The sequence below is a fragment of the Suhomyces tanzawaensis genome (assembly GCF_001661415.1).
Source record: "Suhomyces tanzawaensis NRRL Y-17324 unplaced genomic scaffold CANTAscaffold_2, whole genome shotgun sequence".
Taxonomy (NCBI): Eukaryota; Fungi; Ascomycota; class Pichiomycetes; order Serinales; family Debaryomycetaceae; genus Suhomyces; species Suhomyces tanzawaensis.
The window spans coordinates 269,350-288,419 of NW_017963637.1; the positions used below are offsets into that span (position 1 = coordinate 269,350).

Sequence of the window (19,070 nt, forward strand, 5' to 3'; positions counted from 1 at the left end):
CGGTGTCGCACTACTCACCGACAACAGGATGGCAAAACTCAACCTCACTCAGACATCCATTTGACCTCCAACCAACCCAACCACCACCATGGATATCATCTTAGGAATCAGACTACAAGACGCCACGCTCGTGGCCACCTCTAAGGCCGCTACCAGAGGAATCAGTGTGTTGAAAGACACCGACGACAAGACCAGAAGATTGAATACCCACAACTTGGTGGCATACACGGGAGAGGCAGGTGACACCGTCCAGTTCGCCGAGTACATCCAAGCCAACATTCAATTGCATACCATGAGAGAAAACGAGATTGAGTTGAGCCCCAAGGCCGTGGCCTCGTTCGTCAGATCGCAATTGGCCACCTCGATTAGATCTAGAAAGCCCTACCAAGCCAACGTGTTAATTGCTGGATATGACGTCAAAACCAATACCCCCACCTTGAACTGGATAGACTACTTGGGTACCCAGGTGGAATTGCCCTACGGGGCCCACGGCTACGCCGCCTTCTACGCGTCCTCCTTATTGGATAGACACTACAGAAAAGACATGAAGTTGGACGATGGCGTGGAGTTGTTGAAGTTGTGCTTGAAGGAGTTGGAGTTGAGAATGCCCATTGATTTCAAGGGGGTGTACGTTAAGGCTGTTACTAAGGACGGTATTAGAGATATCGAATTGAATTAATGCATGATGAGCTAGCGGAGCTAGGACCAAGCTGTAGCCTCTACAATGGCATTGGCGCACTCAGCCACAGACTCCAGCGCTGGAAGAAATTGCACTGTTGGGACATCGGCCACGTTTATTGTAGATACTTGTGATATAAGAAAGCTATCAAATAAAATTATAACCAGATTAATTCTTTTGCTGTCTAGGCCAAACAATTGTAGCCACTGGTATCTGGCACCAATTTTATGTTGAAAGGATATTCATTCAATTATGGTCGGTCAATTAGATATTATAATTATTTTAATACTGATTGATCTTTGGGATTCGTGTTTTAATCTGTTAGTGATGCCAGACATTGACCCTTTTATAACGAGTAAAATCAGTGTTGTTGGCCGGGGGTCATTTGAATTCACTACACAGACAGACGTAACAGCCAAAATGACTTATTTTTTATTGTTTTTGCGGTCCGGCCAATTATCAGTTTATTTTGCTATGTTACTCCTTATCAAATCTCGAGTATTCTCAGTAATTCTGGACACCTTATATTTTCGGCAATTAGGCTCGTAGATATCGCACATGATGCATTCCGGCTTGTCAACCAGAGCAACTCGTTACAATAGCACTCATTAATGATCAATTTTCAGCTATGTTTTTATTGTTACTCAGTATTGAACGATACTCAGTTTCTCGTCGTCTCTATTAAACTCTACAGTTACCAATACTGAACACCAAAATATCGGAAGCTCCTTGCTTTTTCAATTCGTCCATGACATCACCAATCTTTTTCTTTTCCACCATCGACGAGATGGCAACCCACTCTTCCTCACCTGCCTTGGTTTCCAACGCAGAAATAGTGGCAGCTCTCTTACCAGGAGTGATTGCCAACACTTTATCCACAATGGCTCTTGGGGCATTGTAGTTACACAACACGTAGTTCTGGGCTGCCAAAATACCCTCGAATCTCTGGTGGATTTTTTCCACCATTTCTGGGAATTTGGGTTTCTTGGAGGATATCAAGTGGGCCGAGGTGGTCAAAATGGTCTCGATGGCCTTCAAGCCAGCAGCCTTCATGGTTTCACCAGATTCGACCAAGTCGACGATTGCATCTGCAACACCCAAGGCACACGAGGCCTCAACGGAGCCACCCACGTATCTGACGTTGGTGGTCAATGGCTCGTTGTCACTGGTGCCCTCCAAGGAACGGAAGTAGTCGTTGGACAACTTGGTGAAGGAACTGACGATCTTCTTGCCCACCAATTGCTCGGGCTTGGTGTAAGGTCCATCAGCGGGAACTTGGACTTGCAACTTGCAGTTGCCGAAGTTCAAATCCAACAAGTCTTCGATCGAGTCGAACATGTCTGCTTCCTTGATTTGGTCTAAGCCAGTTATTCCCAAATCACAGTTACCTTCGCCAACGAAAACGGGGATGTCGGCTGCAGGGAGGAAGATCAAGGCAATTGGAAGGTTTGTGGAAAGAGCGATGTCCAAACGGTTGGATCTTCTGAACTGGATATCGGCACCATTCATCAAGTTGCAGCACTTTTCATAGAGTCTTCCCTCTGGTAGTTAGTAGGTGGAGCTAGGCGGAGGAGGCGGGGCCATAAACGTACTTTTGGGGACAGCGAATAGCAAGCGGTCGGGCAAGTGGTTGACTAAGTCCATGTTGTGTATAGAGTAAAGGAAGTGGATGAAGAATCGGTTTTTCAGTCCACGGTGGGGCCTTTATGAGTCAGAACACGTGAGCGCTATCGGTGCGGACCGGCACCGCGCTTGACTAATTCGGTGGACTAGCGCTATCAGATAAGTTGCGACATGCCAGGTTGCGAGCGACACAGCGACATGGGAGCATGTGTAGGGACTATACTGTTGGATAATAATTTAGCAGCATCCGATATGCCGATAATAAAAGATCGTAGCCTGCCGAAGGGGGTCCAGTCCTATGTTAGTAGTTTTTTTTCTACTATTGATTGGCAGGCCATTGTAAACGAGGGCACAATTACAGAAGCACTTCGCATACGCCGCAAGAATTTATGGTTGTAGTCTTGAACCTTTTCTTATCTGAGAACTAATAATTTCACTTTACACTGATAATTATTACAGGTGTTGCTGCATGTAGTAAGACTTAACTATTAATATGAAGAGGGCGGCTTTTCGAAGGGGTATACCGAATATAGTAAAGCTTCCAATTACTCGTCGCCATGACTAACCTCTGATACTTCACCAGAGAGGATAAATTCTGATAATTTCAGTTTTATTCCATTTGACATTCCACTTGGCTATCAAAAAATTAACACTCTCCGTCAATAAGTTTCTCTTGGATGGCCAACAATAGTAGTACCAAGCAGAACTCAAATGGCTCATATAAATACATGCTAATGCCTATGTAGTTCATTTGGGAGACACCAGACCCTCCTCCGAAGTGACAGTGTCGATTTCATCTCCACCCAAGTCGCTGGTACCATCGGTCTCCTCGTCGTCCTCTTCTTCATCGTAAGTGTATCTCTTGTAACCAGAGGCACCGGTGGTCTTTGACACGAGTTCTCCGGGGGAAGAAGCCTGTGCCGGGTTCCTAAAAGAGCCCCCATTACCGTTTCCATGCCCGTACCAGTACTTATTGAAACTCCAGTTGAGTAATATAGCACACATGTCCCAAGGTCTGAATTCGGGCCATAACTTATCGATAAATACCACCGAGCAATCGGGCGACACACACTGCCACAATAAGAAGTCTGAGAGTCTGTAAGTGCCTGATGTCCTGAGCAATAGGTCCACTGGAGGATTGTCTCCGGTGTATAAATGCTGGTTGATGCTGTTCTCGTCCACCAGGAAGGTGTTCCCTTGGTTGACAGAGTCGGCCACCACACACTTGATCAGGTGGGTCATTTCCTCTCTGGATGTGTAGGGAAAGCAAATGTTCAACACTGCTCGGGTATTTCTTTCGGTGATGGTGGTGGTTTTCTTGATGATGTCTTGCACTGACTGGGGCAACAACGAAGTGTCTCCCAACACCCGCACTTTTATGCCGTACTGCTCACACAAGTCTCCGTTCTGGCTGATTTGCTCGAGCTTCAGGGTCGCAAGGTCCATCAATGCCTTGACCTCGTAGTTCAGACGACTAAAGTTTTCTATTGAAAATGCATACACCGTCACCGATTTCACCCCAGTTTCGTACAAGAGCTCCAAGATGTTGGCCATGCTCTCAAACCCGAGGTTATGGCCCTCTTTTACCTCCATCTTCTTGCTTTTTGCGTATCTTCTGTTTCCGTCCATGATCATCCCAACGTGCTTAGGAGTGGGACCTGTTTGTATTATCCTGCCAAATACCTTTTTGGCGGTTGTAAGCACGTTCCTATAGCCCGGAAAGGTGGATACCCAGTCGGACATTGCAGGTTGTTGTAGGTATGTAGTTAGACCGAGGAACGGGGGTAAACCAGGAGGGTGTATCTGTATGAGACGGATGAATAAATAAGGGCGAGACGGTTGGTGGGTCGGACGTGTGGTCGAGATCCGGTAGTGTGGTTATTCGTGTCCGTCAAAGGGTTGTCTGTCGTTACGATTTCGAATTCCTCGACTGTGATGTGGCCTGTGGTGGCAGTCCTCACGTGACCGTCCAGCCCTTTAGTGCAAGGGTACCAGTTAGTAGGGCCAGAAGGGGGCAGGAAGGGGCAGAAGAGAGCACGAGATTGGACCAATGAGGTATTCATATCCCGCTAACGCTCTTGGGCGCTTTCCAGGGCTTTTTAGGCGGTTATGATTTGGGTCCAAACAGGCTCGGGGGCGCTCGACGAGCAGTGACTCTATTTGGTGGAGTTCTGGCGGTCTCTTCTGGCATATGGCTGGAAGTATTGGAAGAGATCTACGTGCTATGAATTGGAGCCACATGCAAATTACACAAGTTGGCTGAAAGCATGAAATTGAAGCAATCAAGTAACTACTTTCTCAGCAAGAAACGGGCGGATGAAGAGCAGTAGAACGCGAGATTGCCGCCAGTATATGTGAGGTGTGACGCCCTGAGCATCCTCAGATATCGCTGGTAGGAATAAGTGTCGATTATTGGGCATATTGGACCCTAAATCGACATGAGCCAGACACTTTCTGGTGACTGCAAATTGCAGCCATCATTCCATTTCGCAGTGCCAGAAGTGCACTTGTCTCTGCCACCACAAGAAGACGGATAGGTACGCTTCGCCATGAGGAAGCACCAGCAGGGAATCCTGAATCGATACCACAGTCTTTCACCAGACATATAGCCTAGTTCAAGATTCTTGAAACGAACCGCACACACTCATCTCAGTGTCAGCCGTGCGTGGAATTGGGGCAAGCGTATGGACTCTAGCACCGCCAAATCGCCTTTCACCAGCCCAGCAGCTTCCAGGGCCGTTAAACCACATCTCCAGAGTACCATGAAGCTCCCTGATCGGTTTCAAAACTCCCTTTATAAAACTAATCAGTCACAAAGTACTGATTTAAGTGCCACAGATTGTGCCATTTCTGGACCCAAAACGGTCTTCACCTCCGAATTGGGTAGCCAACTCCCAGAATAAAGCCCAAAACTCCCACCTCTACCGACAGAAACAGCTCCAAGCTCTTGTTTCACTCCCTCTGCTGTTTCTCCCACCGGTCTTCCCAGCCCTACAGCCTGCGCCAGACGCGTGGTTGAAAATTTTCATTTTCGCGCCTGCTTATCATATGAACTAGACAAAGGTGGTGAGTCCAGCCCATCTATCGAGGTCACTATGAGTTGGTACAACAAAGAGAACCCCAATATCCAGACCGAGCAGACCACCCCCAAGAAGGAGTCGTATGTCCAGGTGGCATCCTCGTCGCCTATCCATGTCAAGTCGTCTCCTGCAGCTACTCCAGAAACAAACCCCCCAGCACGGGTCATCGATGACGCCAAACAAAAGGCCCTCGAGGCCAAGCGACAGGCCATCAGACAGCACAAGGACTTTGGCATGGTCAGAAGACGCTTCTACTATCTTGAAGAAAGTGACATTCTCAAAGGCTTCGTCAAGGGAAAGGGTAACTTGAGAGACATAACCCAGTGGTTGACGGATAACTACGACAAAACGGCGATCCTTGCGGCGGTCGAATCGAAGCAGAAGCAGATCAGAGAGGCAGAAGCATTGGCCAGGCAGAAGGCGTCGGAGGAAAAGATGAGAATCAGATTGGAAAAGTCCGAACAACAGAAGCTTGAAATGGAACAAAAGGAGAAACTTGAAAAAGAGCAGCGGTTGAAGGAAGAACAAGAAATCCCTGTTTTAAAGCCCCACACAGCCGATGACGAGGGCGACTCGCCTATCAAAGCCCGCGGAAGGGCCAGGCTCAAGGGGCTCGCCTCTCCAACTAGAGAGAACGACCCGGTCGTATCCACAAAGGTAGAAATTAAGAAACCAAAGGTGTCAATTTTGGATAAGTACAAGTTCAAGCAAAAGAGTCAGTTGAGCTTGGATCACTTCAGATTTACCCAGCAACAACAAGATGACACCCAGGAAGCAGCACCAAAAAGAAGAAAGCTTGTTAGGGGGTCCACCACGTCAAACGACACAACTCCAGTCGAAAATACTCCTGCTGTGTCATCACCTAATCCTGAGGACTTGCTGGCATCTGGCAAGCCCAGGAATATTGATATGCAAATTGATGATTTGGATATGCTTGAGGAGAAAATCAAACAAAACAGAAAAATGAATAAAGGTAAAAAGAAGTCTAGCAAGTACGATGACGATGACGCAGATCTCGAGGATGACGATATTAGTGATGATATGTCTGAAGAAGATGACGAAGCCAATTTCTCCTCCGGTATTACCTCGATTGATTCGCAAATCCTTGAATTTATTAATAATGCCTCTGTTCAAGATATGATAGAAATTTGTTCTCTTGAACCTGCCATTGCAGAAATTGTTATCTCGCAAAGACCTTTTGCAACTATCTACGAAATTGCCGAAAATGACTTTTCTAATGAAACCAGCACAAACTCTAGAAAGAGAAAGACTTTAGGGTTAAGAATAATCGAAAATACCGAGTTTAGCTTGAAAGGCTATCGTGCCGTGGACTCGTTAATTAAGACGTGTTCGCAATATGGTGATTCCATCGCGAAGCAAATGAAACAATGGGGTGTCACAATTACAGGAGAAGGTGAAATGGACATGGTGGAAATTGATCCTGTCAATGAAGCAGCTGAAGTTGTGGAGATCAATGATGTTAGCGAGGATGAAGAGGAGGATGATTCTATTATTGTAACCCACCACAAGAAAAAGGGCTTGAGATACATTAAGCACAAACCAACTTTATTGGCAGATGAAATCACTTTAAATAACTATCAACAAGTGGGTATCAATTGGTTGAACTTACTTTATCATAACAAGTTGTCATGTATTTTGGCTGATGAAATGGGTTTGGGTAAAACATGTCAAGTCATTTCATTTATGGCCCACTTAAAGCAAAATGTTGAGAAAAAAGGCCCTCATTTGGTTATCGTTCCTGCGTCTACTATTGAAAACTGGTTGAGAGAATTCCAAAAGTTCTGTCCTGATATTACTGTTCAAGCCTACTATGGATCTGTCAGAGATAGAGAAGAATTGAGATATGAACTACGTGATTCTGATTATGATGTCTTAGTAACAACTTACACATTGGCTTCCGGATCGCTGTCTGATTTTAAGTTTTTGAAGAATCAGAATTTCGACATCATTGTGTATGATGAAGGTCATTTCCTCAAGAATTCAGGAACAGAAAGATATGCAAAATTGATGAGACTTCAAGCAAAGTTTAGATTGCTTTTAACAGGTACTCCTTTACAAAATAATTTGAAAGAGTTGGTCTCATTATTATCATTTATGTTACCAAACTTGTTTAACGAAAAGAAGGACGATTTACACGGTTTGTTCAATCAAAAAGTGGGTAAGATTTCATCTTCGTCTGGCAACACTTCGACATCATCCCCTGCTCCGGATTACAATCCATTGTTATCAATCCAAGCTATTAGCAAAGCCAAAACAATGATGACACCTTTTGTCTTGAGACGTAAGAAGGAGCAGGTCTTGCAACACTTACCAGCAAAGTGTCATGAGATTGTGCGCTGTGAACTTACTGAGACTCAAAGGAAAATCTACGATGCTAAGTTAGATCATGCAAAATCAACTAGGGCTGAGAGAGAGAGGAGAAAGTTGCTTACAAGAAAAGAAGATCTCGAAGAGGCTAAAAACAACCCTATTCCCTCATCGTCGAATGTTTTGATGGCTTTAAGGAAAGCTTCATTGCATCCATTATTATTCAGGAATGAATATACAGACGAGAAGTTGGAGAAGATGTCCAAAGTCATCATGAATGAGCCAGAATATGTTGAGGCCAATCAAAATTATATTTTAGAGGATATGCAAGTTTTGTCGGACTTCGAATTGAATAACCTTTGTTTGAAGTTTCCTAAGACCTTATCATCTTATACCTTACCGGACGAAGCATATTTGAATAGTGGTAAGATCACCGAATTAAATAAACTCTTGGATAACATCGTCCACAAGAGAAAGGAGAAAGTTCTCGTTTTCTCGTTGTTCACACAGGTGTTAGACATCTTGGAAAAAAACCTAACATTGTTGAACTATAAGTTTGTCAGGCTTGATGGTGCTACCTCAGTTGAGACTAGACAAGATATTATCGATCAATTTTACGAGGATGACACAATTCCTGTTTTTTTGCTTTCCACCAAGGCGGGTGGATTTGGTATCAATTTGGTGGCTGCAAACAATGTGATCATCTTTGATCAATCCTTCAATCCACATGACGACAAACAAGCAGAAGATAGAGCCCATAGAGTTGGTCAAAAGAAGGAGGTCACAATTTACAAGTTGATTGTTAACAAAACCATTGAGGAGAACATTTTGCAGTTAGCTGAGAACAAGTTACAATTGGACCAAAGTATCAGTGCAGAAGGTAATGATACCAAGTTTGAGGAGAAGACTGCAAGCTTGTTCGAAAAGCTTCTTGTTGGGTAGGTTAGTAAAGTATAGAGCTGGTGAGTGTCAAGAGCTCCATAGGTTCTATTGTAGCATAGTTTAAATACGAGCATAGTTTTAATACGATGTATCGAAAAGGTTTAATGTTTAATCTATAACGGATTGAGTCAGTGTTCAGTGTGCTTGACATTTCCTCTTTGTTAACCTATTCGATTTCTCCGAAATGGGTTTTGTCTGAATACGTAAAAACATCTGATGATTCCGGAAACACAGACGTAGCCAACAACTTCACCACTCCAAAATGATCATTCCTCAGCTTAAGAATTTTTGTCCAAAATTGTTACTCTCCATTTATCCATTAAAGTTTACTTCTAGCATTTTGTTCTCCGCTGTCACCTAAATGGTTGTTCACACAGAATCCTCTTCTCCTGCATACCAGCCAAATGCTTGTGGTGGATAATATCCTGTATAGTGAGAACTTAGTGGATATTTCGCTGAAAATAACGGTTGCCAGCAGCATCCTAAATATTTTTGCGATCAGCTGAACATGGTCCCGTGACACTCCAAATTGCTTATAAATACAATAAGAAGAATAAGAATCCGACACCCGGGTGGCCCCGTTAGACCGTAACTACTCTGGAAACCGCACTGCCGCGAGGCACCAATAAGACAAGTTTGCTCTGATTGAGTTAAGTTAAACTCTCGCGTAAATACGGCGTTTCAAATTGCAAAGCTAAATTGTCAGCAACTCCACAGTTGGAAAGTACCAGCCGACGAATGTTTGATATAGGGGCCATGACCAGTCCACGCTTAGGCTTCTATTGACAGTGCCCATCGCCAATGGCGGGGACGGAAATTGCCGGGTCAGATTCTCTAGTCACGTGATCACGGTCACGTGTAGCGCAAACCCATCTCCGATCTACCCAACAAGGCTTTGTAATGCTCCACAGTCCACATCCAGCACCATCATGTTCTTAGTCAAGAGATCACTCCCCAGAGCGTTCCAGACCCGAGTCGGCGCCAGTCCCTTCAGCGCCTGCCAGGCGTTCAGAAACCTTTTCATCCAAACCGCAGAAACTCCCAACGAACAGGCCCTCAAGTTCCTTCCATCCATGAAAATCTTGGCCGATAACGAAACCAGAGAGTTCTTGAGTGGCAGAGAAGCCGCATGCTCTCCTTTGGCACTCAAGCTTTTCACTATCGATGGAGTCAAATCCATCATGTTTGGCTCTAATTTCATCACCATCGAAAAGGCCGACCAGGCCACCAACTGGTCGCTTTTGAAGCCCGAGATCTTTTCCATCTTGACCGAGTACTTGACCAACGGCACCCCCATCATAGTGGAAGACTCGTCCATTTCTTCCGACATGGAGATCAGCGAGGATGATGACGAAATAGTATCGATGATCAAGGAATTGATTTTCACCAGAATCAGACCCGCCATCCAGGATGACGGAGGAGACATCGAGTTTGTCAACTTCGAGGAGACCACGGGAACCGTGTATTTGAGATTGAAGGGTGCATGTAGATCGTGTGACTCGTCGTCGGTGACCTTGAAAAATGGGATTGAGTCCATGTTGAAGTACTACATCGAAGAGGTTCAGGCGGTAGAGCCGGTTGACGATGGCATTGAAAACGCCCAAGAAGTCCAGGAAGAGCCTGCCTTTGACATTGCTGCACACTTGACCCCAAGAATCAGATCAGACCCTCCCAATTTGTGAAGCTGCTGATCCAATCCATCTTTCACCAGCGATCAACACGCTAATTTCCTCTCGCCACAATTGCACTTTTCCAAAAGCTGAAGAGTCCTGGAATATTTGGCCTAGAAATGAAGTACGGGTTTTCTTGTAAATAGTACCAGCACCTTCTCCAGGGCTCGAGGAGAATGCTGCCCACATAGATCCAGACCAGCAATGCCCTATTGACCTTCTAATTATATCAGCTACACGGCATGTTTTAAGTTTGTAATCACTGATACGAGAAATCTCATTTGTAATCTTCAAATAAAGCTTGTCATGCATGATTACTTATTATCATTATACTAAGTTCAAACCTAGAAAGAGGGGTATGGAACCACAACAAACGCATGCATCAACTCGAGGTGATGCATGGAATAAGGGCCCATAATGCAGGTACTAAGGCACAGCTCTATGGAAGGCATTTGACGAATAGTCATGTTCCGTGGAAGCTTTCCAAAAATAGTCGCCCGTTATAAGGCAGTTTCCAAGGAGGTTTGTGAAGAATAATGGCCCATAATCTGCTTCGATTCCGCGCTTCCATGCAGGCCGAGAAGAATAGCCGTGTTTTGCTTCTATAGATACGAATTTTTGCCACCAGAATTATGGCCAGATTCAATTACAATAAGTGGCAAAGAATGACTAATTTGTATTATAATGGCACGTTAATTTATGATATTGATATGTGATATGTACAGTTTTCCCTTTCAAATTACTCCCCTTCGTCGTACTCATACTGCTCGAAATAGTAGGGTGGGGGGTAAGTATACCCATAACCTAGGCCACTGTAAAACCCCGGGATCGAATCGTAGTCCTCGTCCAGTTTCCTCCTGATATTTGGAGGATGGGCTCCAAACATTGGATGAGGAAATGGTGCAATTGCAGCCTGCTGGTTGGGAGAAGTCTGGAAAAAACTGGTTGGTGGAGAAAATGGGAAGTAATAGGGGTTGAAAAATTGCCCTGGTTGTGGTGCTGTGGCCGGAATGGGAGCCACTGGAAGAGGGTAGCTCATTGCCAGACCTCTCTTCGGTTTGCTCCAGGATCTATGAACAGAATGCTGATTCCCGTGGTTGGCGTATGTAGTAGGATTCGATTTCTGGAGTGCAAACGACGACTGAATCAAAATGGGGCTCGAAGTTCTATTGACATTGATAAGACGGTTATTTGTGAGCAAAATTGCCTTGATTGCCATCTTAAAATCGGTGTAAAATACAAACCCAATTTTGCCGTACCCCGATTTTCCTCTCCTTGAATCGTCATCATCAACCGATTCATCGTGCTTGTAGAACTGAGGGTTAATAATCTTTGCTGATTTGATAGTCCCAAATTGTTTCCAGAATGTTTCCCATAACTCATCATTATTGCCAAAAACCACGGGTAAGTTGTTAACATAGATGTTTGTTTCTTGATAATTAACCTGTTTGGCCGACATAGCTGTAATCAAGCCGGGGTTGGGTGGGCTGATTACAACTTTTTGCATTCCATTGTTTGAGGCCCTTTGACCTTGATTGGTCACAAACGCATTGTTGGCGTCTCTGAATATATAGTGATTATGCTTGTACTGAGCTATGGTGATTTTGATACCATTCTTCGACTGTATGGGTTCTTCTGCTGAATCTAAGAATAATGGCTCGACCGAGTCCAAATCGAAATCTAACAACTGCTCCCAACTAAGACCGTTCAAATAATACAAAATCTTGAGGGTGTTTTCCATCAAATGGTTGCCGTGTTTGAACCTAATGAATGCGTATTCGAGAATATTAAGGTCAGGTGGATAATCATCACTTTCCCTTGAATCTAATGGGAAATAAATTAAATCAAAGTCGTTTCCAAACTTTTTTATAATATCCAATAGTTTGGATATGTGATCTATTGTGACTATAGTATCCAAAAACAATTTGTTAAGGTTTTCCAAAACAATCATATCGAAATTGGAGTTGGGTGATGAAGATCCATTGGTGCCGTTGTTTGCAGGACTTGAAGCCAGAGGAGAATGGTTGATTCTCTCCTTTTTATTCAAGTACTTGTTCAAGTAGAGGGGCACGTTCCGATTGTGATTGAATGGGTTTGGTGTCAATTTGTTTAGTTTTGCAATAATAATGTCAACGTCAAGGTAGACTCTAAATTTCACAATTGCAAATGCAGATTGAAGTCCGGAGCCGGATCCCGAGTCACCAAAAATCTTGATCTCCTGAAGACTCTTGAAATGGCTGGTTTCTTGGAGGAGGGCAAACAATTCATTCTGGGGTGCTTCCGGATCATCCTTGGTGAGCACGTAACCCGTTTGATCCGTGGGGTTTACTAGATTGCTAGATAACTTTTTAATAAATAAGATGCCGGGATGGCTGACGAAGTTGGAGTAGTCCAAGTTGTATGGGATGTGGGAGGCGTGCAACGTATATATCAAGCTCTCCAAACACTCCCTGTTGGTGTCGGTGCAAGAAAGGTCGATTTGCAGGTCTTCGGAAGTGGGGGGTGAGGCCAACCCGCGATCCGATTGGAAATTCGCATCTATTATCAGAAGACGTTTCAAGTCAAGGCCAATTGACGGATCGACCTCCGACACCAACTCGACGATACGAGCCTTCTCGGAGTTGTCGTTGAAGGGAATGGATAGCACGAGCGGGAACGAGGTGGTGTTGGAGGTGGAGTCGTGAGAAAAATCGTGGAACAACGCATCGTTGATTTCGTCAACTAGGCCGGGAGTATCGGGGCCTTCAGAGCTGATGCTTTCCGAGTCGGGAGAAGTCATGGGATGGGGCCGGAGTTGGACCAATTGTGGTTGGAAGCTGTGATGCGGAATGGCTGGGTCTATCAATCGCAGCAGGACCCTGTGGTGTACCTGAATTGACCTGTGCTATAAGTAGATATGCAAGCGAATCTCCTGAATATATACCTTACAACCGCTTGTCAATTGCAAATTGCCGGGACGGGAAGGTTATTTATATTAATAGATCACAAGCCGTTCTATCTTCCCCTCCACATCTGTCGATATTTACGTGTCAGCCGAAACGGCCCGATCTGTCTAAGCCGTAGGGGAGGCCCAAAATGGTCTGGCCTGCCTCCACCAACAATTGAGTCAGAATGACCACTAACCCCGGTGTACAGCCTGCACCTACTTTAGGCAACCCAGGAGAGTGAAAATTAAGCTTCAAAACTCACACAAAAGGTTTACGAGTATAGGGGTCAGGGTCCACAGAACCTACAGCAATCGTTCTTACAGTTTTTCCATCTTGGAGTGTGCACTCGAAGCCAACCCAAATTCCCGTTTGGTGTGTGAAAATATCCATTACTCATCGCTACCAAGAGGAGAACGCAATGCTTCATAACACCCAAGTCGTGGAGATTAACGGCATTGAGTACACGGTGGTCGTCACCCATAATGCCGTGCCAACGGCCCCCATCACAGTGTACATCAACGAGGCCAACAACGCAGCCATGGGCGATTACGTGTACACAATTAAGGGCACCAGTGCCACCCTCTCGGGAGAGGAAAATGTGAGGTTGAGCCGGTTGTTGGAGGCCAAATTCGGCAAGCCTGTGTACGTGGGGGTGAACGGACAAGCTGGTGACGTGGTCGCCATGTTTAAGGTTATACAAGACATGATTGGCGAGTGAATGATGCCGTGGATGGCACGAGGTCGCCATCAGAAGGAGACCGCGAGCCATCGCGGACGATCTAGATCGAATGAGGCTCCGATGGAACCGGCCCGTGACCAGGGGCCAGAGGCTCCAACCATGGCACTCCCCAAACGGTCCTGTCACCATGACTCAGACCGACCTGTCCAATAGGAACTGCCCGTGTCGTGCATACAACCGGGGCTGTCACATGGGAGACCCTTACGTAAGCGCTACCACCTGCTCTGTACATATCCATCCTCGATAAAAGACGCTCGATGCATGATGTAAGCTCACACCTGATGGTGATTGGATGAGCGGGGCGTAGAACATCTGTGGGTGGCGATTGTAACTTAATCGGGCAGTACATCCTGCAATATTTTCAACGGTCAGTCATTGGCCTGTAATTACTATTGTGCACAGCCAGTGGGGCACCACCAGGATGCGGCAACCACCCCGGGTGTTATTATTAGCTCTAGGTGGTTGTTGTGAATCAGACGATCACCCCGCCAATTTTCTGGTGCCACAGTACGGCTAGCAGCTACAGGTGGGTGCTATATTTAATGTTCCGTAAATGCGGGACAGTATTAGGGCCAGGGCTTGCGACAAGATTGCAGGAGGGATGGTACAGGAGAGGCAATTGTGCTTAGGTAAGCGTCGTTAGCGCCGTTTGCCACTGGGGCTATTTGGTTCGATGGTCGACTATTACTGCCGTTTCTGGAATCAATTGTGCATCCGCTTCGCCCCTGTTATTGGGCAAATGCGGACTTCTAGACCAACCCCAGTGGTCAGGAGCGTCTAGTACCGTCTAAAGCCTTCTATTTCCGCGTTGTGGTTGACGGCAAATTCCTCGGGCAGTGGGGCACTTGCCCAATCCAGCCGGAGAAATGCTGTCACGTGACCTATACTCCTGGATACATAACCGTCCATGCCTTCCGAGTCATTCGCGTCGTTGATTGAAGATAAGCTATATATATACCTAGTCACTGCAGTATCCGCCATATCTGCTTGGTTGGTCACACTTCCACGGGTCCGAAAAACTCTAAGTGCACATCGTTGATTTCTCGCTTTGCAAGTGCATCCTTGACAAACTTCATGTAGGGACGTGGTCCGAGGAGATACACGTCGTGCTCGGAAGTCACGAATTGCAAGTCTTGCTCCTGCAACTTGTGGCCATTTTCCGAGAAAAACTCCACCAACTCCAACCCTTGGGCCTTTAAGCTCTCCAAGTACTCTCCAAATGCCCGCGATTTTTCATTTCGGTTCGAGTACAACATCTTGACTTTTCTGCCGTCTGCCAATGCCTGCTCCAAGATGCTGATGAGTGGCGTGATCCCGATGCCTCCCACCAAGAGCACCACGTCTTTCTTTCCCTCTTCGTACACAAAGTTGCCGCATGGTGGAGCCACCTTGAGGGTATCGCCAACCTTTAAGTTATGGTGCACGTATCCGGAAACGGCTCCGTCCGGAATCAACCTGACACTGATCCTGTAATGTCCGTCTTTGGGATACTCGGAGAGTGAATACTCGCGGCTGGTCTCGTGGCTGATTCCCGGCACCGTCCAACGAATGCACACGTACTGGCCCCTCTTGGGAGCAGAGATCTTGTGCTCGGGGTCCTTAGGCTTGAAGTACACCGACTTGACGTCTGCACACTCCGACTCGATCCTGGTGACTATGAAGTCGCGGAATCCGTCCCATGGATTGTGCAGGTATTCTTCCTTTTCTAATCCAATCAAAATCGCAGCCAAATTACCGTAGGCAGTAGCCCAGGCGGCAACGAACTCAGGAGTAGCGATTTCAGGCCCCAAGAGCTCGCCCATGGTGGCAATCAAGTTGTTTCCCACAATAGGATAGTGCTCAGCCTTCACTTGCAAACCGACGTGTTTTGACACAATTTGCGACACAAACCCTTGGAGAACGCCCAAGTCCTCGATATGTTTGGCATACTGCAACAATGCAAAGGCAAGGATCTTGGGTTGTCTGTGGGTGGTCTGGTCTGAGGGGTTGAAGAAGGGGCGCACTTCAGGGTTGTTTTGAAGCATGTTGGAGTAGAATTTCGCAGTCAACGCTTCACCACTCAGTTCCAAAATTGGAATGGTGTCGCGAATAATCTGCAATTGGGCAGGAGTGAGTTCTTGTACTGTGTATGTGTTAGTCATGATAATTATCGATGTTGATTGAGGACAGGGACTGGTTCCTACTTATAGGCGACGTCTGGTAGGAAGGCAGTAGTCTATTATTATAAACTCTCTGTGATTGGCCAACGCCCCGTTACGAAAATCCGGGGAGGAATCTGCCATCAGGTGATAATTTGACATCGGGTGGTGGATACGTTAAATGTGCACCTTAAATTTTCGTGGCGCCGGAAGATGCGAAATGACCGGACACTGGACTTGGAAACATCCTTCAATTCTAGCCGGCGTCAGAGCTTAGCCACCTGCTTCCCGCCAAGGATCTTGAAACAATATGGATGGAAACATGGGGGTCACACTGGCATGGACTGCCTCAATTGGAATTGTTCCGTAGGGGTCCTCCCCTTGATTGTGCTTAGTGACACAAACTTGTCCCGGATCCCGAGCCATGCAGACACCTGCAACTGAGTCGTTAGGAAATTACCCGACATGAAACGCATGCACCAAATGCATGATGTATGGTCCGGTCAAACCCGGGTTTGGTTGCGAAATTCATTTATCCGGTACTTAGCCGCCATTAGTCATCCAAACGACGTATTGCATCACCCTGAATGGCTACTTCATGTCAAAACTTGCCTGACACTGTGTCCTTTCCCTTGGCATTCTACACTTAAGGTTTAGCCTACCCAGCTCTCACATAAACGTCTGAATAATATGATACATAACGGGCCAGCATGTAACCAAAACTGTGGTCGCTCATGACCCCACATAAAACCGCCAAGCATCGCCGGCTAGAAGTATTGAGGTTATTCCACGCAGGGCCAGGGAGGTGGATTTTTCGTATATGTAGGCCTACTAAAAGTCCTCTACCTTGAAGAGGATCTTGCCGTCATCTACCCACAAGTCCTTGATGTACTTCTTGAAGTCGTTCCGCCAGTCAATGAAGTGGTTTATCTGGAACTTCAATCTTCCCTCCAAAAACAAGTCTAACCCCTCCCTCAACCACTTATCGGAGATCCTGAAGTCAATCTCCTCGAAGTAATTATAATATGTCATGGTGTTAAGAATCCCGTTGGACCACTTGCTACCCCAGAAAGTTGGCTCGTTGGATTCAAGTAATTTCTCAATCTTATAAGTTGGTTGCGATACCGTAAATCTGCAGCATGAGACGAAGCTGGAACCTGTCTTTTTGGGTTTTAATAACTTGAGAATGAATGGTTCCTTGACCTTCCCGTTAAATAACTCGTCGAGGGTATTGCTGGTGTGGTCGTGGATAGGTAACTTGATGGCATCAAGAGTGTCAAACTTGACAGTGTGTTGAAAGTACTTCTTGTTTCCCACAATATCCACAAAAAGATCAAGCTTGTAGTCGTTAATATTGTCCAAGCCAATCAACTTATCGTCGTCATAGTATTGGGTCTTGAACAATCCCTCAATAACCTGGGATGCAAAAAAGTCGAGTTTCTTGTAGGTGGTTGGTGCTTTTTTACCTGGCAACGTGAGATCCTCATTAGCCATATCATGGGTGACCAAGGTTATCTTAACGATTCTCGAAGGGTCATAGAATTCTCCTTTGGAGAATAAATTCACGAACGACCTCATGGATTCAACGCTGCTCTCTCTGATAATTAAGATCAAATTGAGTTGGTCCAAATTGTATACTTTAGAGGCCAAAAGCTGCACCAATGTTAACCCGAGGTTAGTATCGGCACCATTGATGAGTACGTTGGCTTTATTGTTGTGAATAATTAAATGACTGAGAACCAGCTTGGCTCTGCAGTACAATGCCGGGAAAGCTGAAACCTTGGCCAATGGAGTAAGTTCGGGCTGCTTGGTATAGTTGCTGCTCTTCATCTGAAGTGCTTGTCTGATTTGGGCTGCAGATTTGGGTGCTTCCCCTGGGGCTGTCTTCTTGGCCGCAGTATCCTCGAGCTCGTCAATCTTGATCTCATTGAACTTGGAGTCAATTGGAATGCTTTCGTCCGAATCTGACGATTTGAGGACGTTTTCCTCTTTAAAGTCCTTCGAGTTACTTTCCTCTTGAGGCTCTGAGACTTTCCCCTTCTCGGTCTCTGCACCATCTGTTGGCGCCTCTTCCTCTGGAACAGTAGAATTGTCGGTCTTGGTATCCTCACTGTTGTTCTCCAATGTGGTGGCACCATCACTTTCGATAGTTTCGATATTTATCGATTCATTAGTGTCGTCTTCTTCGATTGCGAACTTCTTGGAGGCTTCGGCTCCACGGTCTTCACCGAGGTGCAAGCCAATGTCAATCTTGTCCAAGAGCTCCAATTCCTCTGGGGTGATCTTCAACAACGAATCCTTGCCAGGAGTGACCAAAATACTGGTACTCAATGAGCCCTTGCGAGAGAGAGGATCCACTATCCCCACCACGATGTCTCCCACTGCAAAGTCCTTGATTCCGCTTCCAATCCTGATGACGAGCCCCGAGAACTCGAATCCCAACCCCAACTTGGTGTTGCTCAAATTAAGCAAGTACTTGTTGATCTTGGCCAAGTCGAACGATTGGAGCGACGCAAACTTGGTGTCGACCAAGAGCTTGTAAGGAGGGAGAAACAAGTCGATCTTGGGGTAATTGAAGTTCAACTCCGTCTCCTTGTTCTGGACAGAGATGTCCTTGATTGATGTGTTTCTCAAGTCTCCCAACTCCGAGATCTTGTAGGTTGCATGGTTACGCTTAACCTCAGGCGTGATGATGGCCTTGGGCCCCAAGCCTTGTCCTTTCTTCTCCAAGTACGCCAATTCAGGAGGGATCTTGTGGAAAGGGTGAGATTTGGCCCGTTCGTGTTGGATCTCGGCCAAATCTTGGTGATGAGACTGGAGTTCTTCGGGAGGAGGCGCAAAACCCACCGATTTTTTGCGTTGTGGGCTTTCTGGGTCTTTCATGGGGGTATCGTTCTGGTTGGGTTCAGACATGGTGAAGGAGCTGGAGTCCTGGGAAGGGAAA

At 46.0% G+C, this 19,070-nt stretch overlaps 9 protein-coding genes across 9 annotated transcripts; 4 read left to right on the forward strand and 5 right to left on the reverse strand.

The window, feature by feature from the left end:
- Positions 1-88: 88 nt before the first annotated feature.
- Positions 89-679, forward strand: PRE1 (proteasome core particle subunit beta 4; the record flags this gene model as incomplete). The annotated part of the gene is made up of 1 exon (XM_020211457.1): positions 89-679. The coding sequence occupies one exon, from the start codon at positions 89-91 to the stop codon at positions 677-679; it is 591 nt and encodes a 196-aa protein (XP_020065681.1).
- A 681-nt stretch (positions 680-1,360) lies between these two features.
- Positions 1,361-2,323, reverse strand: HIS1 (ATP phosphoribosyltransferase; the record flags this gene model as incomplete). The annotated part of the gene is made up of 2 exons (XM_020209464.1): positions 1,361-2,220; positions 2,272-2,323. The coding sequence occupies 2 exons, from the start codon at positions 2,321-2,323 to the stop codon at positions 1,361-1,363; spliced, it is 912 nt and encodes a 303-aa protein (XP_020065682.1).
- A 726-nt stretch (positions 2,324-3,049) lies between these two features.
- RER2 (ditrans,polycis-polyprenyl diphosphate synthase) lies at positions 3,050-4,045 on the reverse strand (the record flags this gene model as incomplete). Its single annotated transcript, XM_020211458.1, has 1 exon — positions 3,050-4,045. The coding sequence occupies one exon, from the start codon at positions 4,043-4,045 to the stop codon at positions 3,050-3,052; it is 996 nt and encodes a 331-aa protein (XP_020065683.1).
- Positions 4,046-5,397: 1,352 nt separating this feature from the next.
- CANTADRAFT_88493 (DNA-dependent ATPase) lies at positions 5,398-8,652 on the forward strand (the record flags this gene model as incomplete). Its single annotated transcript, XM_020211459.1, has 1 exon — positions 5,398-8,652. One exon carries the CDS (start codon positions 5,398-5,400, stop codon positions 8,650-8,652), a length of 3,255 nt encoding a protein of 1,084 aa, XP_020065684.1.
- Positions 8,653-9,581: 929 nt separating this feature from the next.
- CANTADRAFT_20147 (uncharacterized protein) lies at positions 9,582-10,334 on the forward strand (the record flags this gene model as incomplete). Its single annotated transcript, XM_020206525.1, has 1 exon — positions 9,582-10,334. The coding sequence occupies one exon, from the start codon at positions 9,582-9,584 to the stop codon at positions 10,332-10,334; it is 753 nt and encodes a 250-aa protein (XP_020065685.1).
- A 727-nt stretch (positions 10,335-11,061) lies between these two features.
- On the reverse strand, positions 11,062-13,101 carry CANTADRAFT_4590 (uncharacterized protein; the record flags this gene model as incomplete). The annotated part of the gene is made up of 1 exon (XM_020209260.1): positions 11,062-13,101. The coding sequence occupies one exon, from the start codon at positions 13,099-13,101 to the stop codon at positions 11,062-11,064; it is 2,040 nt and encodes a 679-aa protein (XP_020065686.1).
- Positions 13,102-13,667: 566 nt separating this feature from the next.
- Positions 13,668-13,967, forward strand: CANTADRAFT_46484 (uncharacterized protein; the record flags this gene model as incomplete). Its single annotated transcript, XM_020209340.1, has 1 exon — positions 13,668-13,967. One exon carries the CDS (start codon positions 13,668-13,670, stop codon positions 13,965-13,967), a length of 300 nt encoding a protein of 99 aa, XP_020065687.1.
- A 1,016-nt stretch (positions 13,968-14,983) lies between these two features.
- YHB1 (Yhb1p) lies at positions 14,984-16,129 on the reverse strand (the record flags this gene model as incomplete). The annotated part of the gene is made up of 1 exon (XM_020209344.1): positions 14,984-16,129. One exon carries the CDS (start codon positions 16,127-16,129, stop codon positions 14,984-14,986), a length of 1,146 nt encoding a protein of 381 aa, XP_020065688.1.
- An 828-nt stretch (positions 16,130-16,957) lies between these two features.
- Positions 16,958-19,009, reverse strand: CANTADRAFT_48347 (uncharacterized protein; the record flags this gene model as incomplete). Its single annotated transcript, XM_020209569.1, has 2 exons — positions 16,958-17,964; positions 18,268-19,009. The coding sequence occupies 2 exons, from the start codon at positions 19,007-19,009 to the stop codon at positions 16,958-16,960; spliced, it is 1,749 nt and encodes a 582-aa protein (XP_020065689.1).
- Positions 19,010-19,070: the final 61 nt, after the last annotated feature.